This window comes from Grammomys surdaster, unplaced genomic scaffold (genome assembly GCF_004785775.1).
Source record: "Grammomys surdaster isolate TR1022 unplaced genomic scaffold, NIH_TR_1.0 124565, whole genome shotgun sequence".
Classification (NCBI taxonomy): Eukaryota; Metazoa; Chordata; class Mammalia; order Rodentia; family Muridae; genus Grammomys; species Grammomys surdaster.
The window spans coordinates 331,102-338,948 of record NW_021619544.1 but is presented as its reverse complement, the minus strand read 5'-3'; the positions used below and the strand labels follow the sequence as shown (position 1 = coordinate 338,948).

The 7,847-nt window shown below is 39.5% G+C and overlaps 1 protein-coding gene across 1 annotated transcript; it reads left to right on the top strand.

Moving 5' to 3' along the window:
• Positions 1-1,617: 1,617 nt before the first annotated feature.
• LOC114636593 (zinc finger protein 660-like) lies at positions 1,618-7,277 on the top strand (the record flags this gene model as incomplete). Its single annotated transcript, XM_028784668.1, is given in 4 exon segments — positions 1,618-1,710; positions 4,974-5,083; positions 6,032-7,063; positions 7,065-7,277. Coding segments are annotated over 4 exon segments (1,448 nt in total), but the record flags the coding sequence as incomplete, so codon positions are not given.
• Positions 7,278-7,847: the final 570 nt, after the last annotated feature.

The window sequence follows — 7,847 nt, the reverse complement described above, 5'->3', positions numbered from 1 at the left end:
GTACTCTCCTGTATTTCTTTAAGGGAGTTACTTAATTCCTTCTTATAATCCTCTATCATCATCATGAGAAGTGATTTTAATTCTGAATCCTGCTTTTCCGGTGTGATGGGGTGTCCAGGGCCTGCTATATTGGGAGAACTGGGTATTGATGATGCCAAGAAACTTTGGTTTCTGTTGCTTATGTTCTTGTGCTTGCCTTTCACCATCTGGTTAACTCTAGTGTTACCTACCCTCACTGTGTAAGACTGGAGTCTGTATTTCCAGTTATCTTGCTTGTGGCAGAGCTCCTCAGAGTCCAGATGTCTCTGTGGTCTTATGATCCTAATCTCCTGGGTGGAAGAACTCCTAGGACTCAGGCCACCTCTTGGATCTGGAAATCCTTCTGCTCTGGGTGCAGTGGTTCCTCTAGGATGGCTCAGGATACAATGTCTCCCAAGTGCAAACCAGCTCAGTGTCTGCTGTTCTGATTGCAGTGGCTCCTCTAGGATGGCTCAGGATTCAGTATTTCCACAGGAGCAGACCAACTCTTTGTCTTCCCTAGCCCAAAGGACCAGGCAGGGGCAGAAGGGAAGTGGAATTCTGGAGGGGTGGGGTTTGGGTAGCTGGTGGGTCCTGAATGTCCCTGGCTCCCAGATGTAACTCTGGGGCTTATGGAGTGAGATGGAGTTCTTACCGGCTGCTCTGAGTGCAGTGGCTCCTCTAGGATGGCTCATGATTTAGTATCTCCACAGGAGCAGACCAACTCTGTGTCTGCCCCAGCCCAAAGGACCAAGCAGGGGCAGAAGGGAAGTGGAATTCCGGAGGGGTAGGGTTTGGGTAGCTGGTGGGTCCTGAATGTCCCTGGCTCCCAGATGTATCTCTGGGGCTTATGGAGTGAGATGGAGTTCTTACCAGCTGCTCTGAGTGCAGTGGCTCCTCTAGGATGGCTCAGGATTCAGTATCTCCACAGGAGCAGACCAACTCTGTGTCTTCCCCAGCCCAAAGGACCAGGCAGAGGCAGAAGGGAAGTGGAATTCTGGAGGGGCCTCATTGATTTTTAAACTCTGCCTGGGTTATTTAATTTTTTCTTGAAAAAGAATTTTACTGCATGGCCCTGGGTAGCCTGGAACTCATGACATAGACCAGGCTGACCTTTAACTCAAACCAATCTGCCTGCCTCTTTTTTTCCAAGTGCTGGGATTAAATACATGTTCCACCATGCCTAGAAATTTATTTTATTTAAAATATTTTTAAAATTTATTTTTATTTATACCATGTGCATTCATACCAAAAAAGAAAGTGTCAGATTTACTGGAACTAGACTTATAGGTGGTGTGTGCCACGTGATAGGGTTGCTAGGAACTGAAACATCTCTTCAGTCCCTCGTATAATTTGTATTAACTATTCTTTTCTTTTATTGTGTTTTCTCTTCTATTCACTTCTGTTTTCTGACATTTTCTGGAAATCATACTGATTGAAATGATTTCCAGTCAGTGAAGAATGTAAGCATAAACCCTTTAAGGAAAGTTTCTGATTTACTGATCAAAGCGCAGGTCCTGAATTATGATCTTTTGTTTTTCATTAGTGGATGGCACCTAATGCTTTTGCAAAACTTGTTTATTCTTCACCACTTAACAGGATGTTGCATGACCAAACCTGAGGTGATCTTCAAATTGGAGCATGGATTTGGGCCATGGCCTGTGATAGAATCCTCTGTCTGCAGCCTTCCAGGTCAGTGAATGCATACTGAGTGAGCAAAAGTGGACAGCAAGAGGATAGTTCACCATATTGGTCATGTTGAATGCTTCCTACCAACTTACCTAGCCCTGACCCAGACTCTTCATTTTTGGAGTGTCTGGAAAGAATTAGCTGTGTCAACCCATCACCTAGTTTTTGGTTGTTTCTGATATGTTTTCCTGGTATGAAAACATGCAAGTCTTTAGCTGAATGATGCCCTACTGCTGACAGATACCATTAACGAGGCCAGTTATCAATCAACAAACAGCGCCAAGTGATAAGGTGAGAACAGCAGACTTAGATTAGACCCTAGTAACACACCCAAAGCTACCACACTTGGTTGACTCCTAATAGTACTCTCAGAGAAGACAGATAAAAATGCCTACCCACTTCAACCTCTGTACTTGATGGTTAGTGTTTTTACTCTATTGCTTTTTGATTCAGTTCTTCTCTGTTTATATATTTTTCTTACTTGCAGGCTTATATCTTTGTATTTTTCATTTTTCCAGATTCATTATCTCCTGTGGTTTTCTGTTTCCCTTTTGTGGATTTCTTTTCATTTTTATTTTCCTGTTACCTAACCCTCTTCCACTTTCCTTATCTGTCACTGTTTCATTTTTATTATCTCTTATACATTTCTTCTTTTTGTTTGTTTGTTTGTTTGGTTGGTTGGTTTTTCAAAATAGTGATTGTGTTGCTTTAACTCTCCTAGAACTGTCTCTATAGACCAGGCTGGCCTTGAACTGAGAGAGAGCCACCTGCCTCTGTATCCCAAGTGCTGGGACTAAAGGCATGCCCCAAGAGGCCTAGCTGTCCATAAAGGCTCTTAAACATTACCTACAAGTAATAGGTTATATAATCAATATAGCAAATCTGGGGCTTTTCCTCCCTTCCTTTCATGGTAAGAATAAGTTCTATGTCTTATATGTACCAGCCAAGCTCAGTAATCCTGAGATAAGTCTTCAACCAAGACAGTACCATTTTTTTTTTTTTTTAAACAGCATCTCATGCAGCCCATGAATTTTGACCTCAAAATACTATCTTGACCTCAACTTTACTATCTTGGGGAGGATCACCTTGGATTTCTGAGATGCGTACCACCCTGGATAATTTATATGGTGCTGGGGATTTAAACTCTGTGTGTGCTGGGCAGACACTCTACCAACTGAGTTTCAGCTTAGATACCTTATATTTCAGTATCTTTTCTACATATGAATATTGTACATGGTGAGAAGGAAGTGAAGAAAAAAAAGTAATTTAAAATTTCGTCCAAGTAACCCTAAGCCACCTAGGAATATGCTAAATAGTATGTACAATTAAACCTGTAACAGTGGTGAAAATGAGTTTAGCGTTCTGGCTCAGTAGATGAAGAGGCTGTAGTTCAGTCACTGACACCAGTATGGTAGAAGACAACAGACTCCTATGGGTTTGATCTCTGACCTTCAGACATGTGTGGTATGTGTGCACTCTCACATATAGACAAATAAATAAATATAACTTTTTAAAAGGAAATTGAGGAAGACAATGGATAATTAAAGATGTCACATGTTCATATATTAATACAATTAGTTTGGTCAAAATGTCTTTAATTTTTAAGATGATGATGATGGTGGTGATGATGATTGTATAGGCCTACTGTGTGTGGGAGGGCCAAGTGTGCCACAGCATGTATGTGGAGGTCAAAGGCCAACTCTGTGGAGTTTTTTCTTCCAACTTTATGTGGGTTCTGAGGATGGAACTCACAGTGCCAGGCTTGCATAGCAAGCATCTTTTCCAAATGAGCCATCTAGCCAGCCCCTAAAATACTCTCTTAATGAAAGCTATACACACACATTCAGTGTACTACCAGAAATGATAACGTATTTTCTAGAAAACAGGAAAATATAAACATGAAATTGTCTTATAGAAGTAATACAAACTAGCCAATGGACTCTTATAGAAAAGGTGATGCTGAACTTATCCCTATACCTTCTTTCAAATAATGCTACAAGAGCCATATGAACAAAATAGCAAGCTGTTGGCAGAAACTTTTAGCACAGACCTTGTAATGGACCTTCCCAATGATCCAAAAGTATATCACAGAACTTTAGCCATCTTTTTCTCAGTAATATTACCAAGAAGTTGTTTCAACAAAAGGACTTTAAAAGATGATTCTGTAAAAAGAATATATCCACACACAAAAAAAGACTGAACCTAGGCAGCTATTTCTTACACTGTACATATGGAACAGAGACCTTAACAGGAGGCCTTTAATCTTGAAGCAGCTGGAGAAATTCATGCAAACTCAATTGCATATACCATGTGTGTTGACTTTTTGTTTGTTTGTTTGTTTGTTCGTTTTTTTGAGACAAGGTTTCTCTGTGTAGTCCTGACTGTCCTGGAACTCACTCTGTAGATCAGGCTGTCCTGGAACTCAGAAATCCACCTGCCTCTGCCTCCCAAGTGCTGGGATTAAAGGCATGCGCCACCACCGCCCGGCCCGTGTGTTGACTTCTGAATAGAATGTAAACAGCTCTGGAATATAGATCTAGCAGGGCTTGGTGGGTCATGCCTGTAACCCCCAAAGTGAGAGGAATTCAAGGTCATTCTCCAAACAATAATGTTCAAGGATAGAATGTGTTAGATGAGACATGGCTGAAACAAAAACAACTACATCAACAAAAAAATGAATACATTGTAAACTTAAATTTTCTAACCAGCAATACCCAGGGTGGAGATGCACCATATAGATAAAAAATATGTTTGCCAGTATAGGATTAATATTATGAATATATGAAAAAAGAAACCATACACACAGTTGGTGATAATAGAGAATTATTTACCTGCTATGGAGTTTTCAGATGTGAGACATAGAACAGCTGTATGCTGCAAGTATGCCATCCTAGGTAAATGCATGATGAGACCATGGTGCAGTGGCTGCCCTTAAAGACCTGTGCTCACAGTAACAAAGATATCATTCTCAGTGCTCATCATTGGATTTATCAAAAAGATGATGCAAAGTTCAGATGTATTTTTAACTGAAAAGAATCAGATTGTGCTGGGCATGGTGGCACACATGCAGCATGAAGTCAATAAATTTATTATATTATTCAAAAGAACTGAGAATGTTTAATGTTTACTGAGAATGTTTTCATAAGGCAATATTATTTTATACTTTCCATGAGGATAAGAAAACACACTTTTTTTTTTACATTTGAGTTACATGAAAAAGATTTCAGAATTATTCATGTATAGTGATATTTTTAATATTATTTTAGGTACTCATAAAAAGCCTGCCTGGAATGAGACTGACCAGGAAAATCACAAAGGATATTTGTGGCAAGTTGAAATTGCCAACACCAAGACATCAAATGACAAAATTGTTGAAGTAAGTAAAATATTTAACATGAACTCTTAACATATTTCAGATCTAAACACATATGTTGGAAATTACTTAGTAATGTTTCTTCAAGAACTTAACCCAAATCAAGAAGATGGCTCAGCGTGTAACAGGACTTGTGGTGGATAATGAAGAAAACCCCTGAAACTTGTTTTCTGAACTTCATGTGTGTGCCCTGGTGTGAGTATGTACACATGCACAAACAGAGATGTAATTTGAAAAATAAAAGAAAGTAACTCAGGCCTGGGAAGATTGTTTACTTGTTAAAATGCTTGATGTATGAAAGCATGAGGTCTTCAGTTTGGATCCTCATCCACCATCTATAAAGCTAGTTTGGACAACATGTGTCTTTAACCAGTGCGATGAAAATAAGAAAGATTGGGATCACTGGGGTTTGCTGGCTATCATTCCTTCCAAGCTAGGTAGCTTCAGATCTATTGAGAGACCTGATCTCAAAAAATAGAGTAAATAGTGGTTTATGAAGATGCTGAACATCAACCTCAGTAACCTCACACATGCACACACATGCACACAGAGATACATTTAAACGTGTGTATACACAAATGTACCTTCCTATACAATTAGAAAGGAACCCATAGCCTAGTGTTGTTCTGTATTGTGTAGCTATTAAGAGCCAGTGGGAGAAGAATGTGATACGTTTAATAATAATAGAAAATTATTCTGACATGATCAAATTTATATACCAAAAACTCAGTCAAAGTTGAAGATAGTGTTTTCTATATGTTTGACCATTGATATTGTTTTAAATAAAGACAGTGAATATTATTTACAAATAAAATTTCATATTAAAGAGATCGTTGATAAACTCCATAAATATTTGAAATTTTGACATATTCCAAACCAAAATCAGAAAGCATATTCTAGGGAAAAGCCCCGTTGCTGTATGAAATATATAACTAATTCCTCTCGTTCAAGGCAGACCTGAAGGTGGCACGGAAGATCCAACAAGGGACAAAATCCTGTGAAGATAAAGAATGCGTGAAGGCATTTATCCAGGAGTCACAGCACACGAGGAGTCAGATAACATGTAAGAAAAGCATCCGTTATAAGTCACCTCTCAATAACTGTCAGAGGCTTCTTAATGAGGAGACACTGTATACACAGAGACAGTGCAGGAGGTCACACCTGGCAGAACATCAGAAAAGTCTCGAAGGGGAGAAGCCATATGAAAGCTCCGGATATGGGAAAGCTTCCCACACCAAGTCTCAGCCTCAGAACACTCACAGAGACGAGAAGCCCTACCAATGTCTAGAATGTGGGAAATATTTCTACTACAAGTCACAAATCATTGAGCATCAAAGAAGTCATACAGGAGAGAAGCCTTATAAGTGTACAGAATGTGGAAAATCTTTTGGCTATAAAGCACATCTCACTATACATTCCAGAAGTCACACAGGTGAGAAGCCTTATCAATGTACAGAATGTAGAGAATTTTTTTACTGTAAGTCGCAACTCACAAAGCACCAGAAAAGTCATACAGGGGAGAAGCGCTATGAATGTGTGCAATGCCCCGAAGCTTTCTACTTTAAGAAACAACTCGCTCATCATGAGAAAACTCATAGTGCTGAAAAGCACTTTAAATGTAAATAGTGTGGAAAAGCATTTTACTGCAAGTCCCACCTCACTGTGCATCAGAGAACTCATATAAGTGAAAAACTCTATCAACGTTCACAGTGCAGGAAAACATTCTACTCTCAGACACAGCTTTCTGTGCATCAGAGAATTCACACTGATGAGAAGCCCTATGAATGTAAGCAATGTGGAAAAACATTCTACAGCAAGTCTGGGCTTCCTGCACATCAGAAAACTCATACGGGTGAGAAGCCCTATGCATGTAAAGAATGTGGAAAAGCATTCTATAACAAGTACCTGCTCATTGAGCATCATAGAGTTCACACAGGTGAGAAGCCCTATCAATGTACAGAATGCAAGAAAGCATTCTACTGCAAAAAAATACCTTTCTCTACATCAGAAAACTCACGCAAGTGAGAAGTCATTTCATTGTGCAGAGTGTGGAAAAGCTTTCTCCTGGCTGTCACACCTGACTCAACATCAGAGAATTCATACAGGGGAGAAGCCCTATGCATGTGAACACTGTAGAAAGACTTTCTACTTCAAGAAACAACTCACTCGACATCATAGAACACACAAGAAGTCATGAGGTGTAAATAATGCAGGAGACCATTTCACTGCAAATATAACCTCTGTGTATGAAAAAACTCAAACAAGGGAGAAACCCTGTGGTGAGTGTAACAGATACAGAAAATTTTCTCCCTCATACATACCTTACTCCAAGTCAGATGTGAAAGCCTAAGAGTGTAAAGAATGTATGAACTCTTACTTAAGTGCATAATTAGAAAGCTTGTAAGTGAAAATGATTAATGTAAAAACTGTAAGTCAGGTGTTACTGAGCCAGTGAACATATACTGGAGTCTGCCTGCAAACCTTGCTGGAAGGCATGTACCACATATACTGTCAGTGAGAGAATTCATGCTTAGGGCTGTCTCCTATGAAGTGGACAACTGTACAAAAGCTTTCTCATTCTTCCAATTACTTCAGTATATTGTAGGTGAGTAACTCAGAATGTAAAGAACAGAGGAAAGCTTTCTAACATTAAGCCCCATCAATTCACACCTAAAAGCTTTTACTGATGTGGGCCCCAGTGAAATTGATGAAAATAGACACATTTTGAGACAGAAATTGGGCCTCTGCAGTTGCAACCTCTTATGTG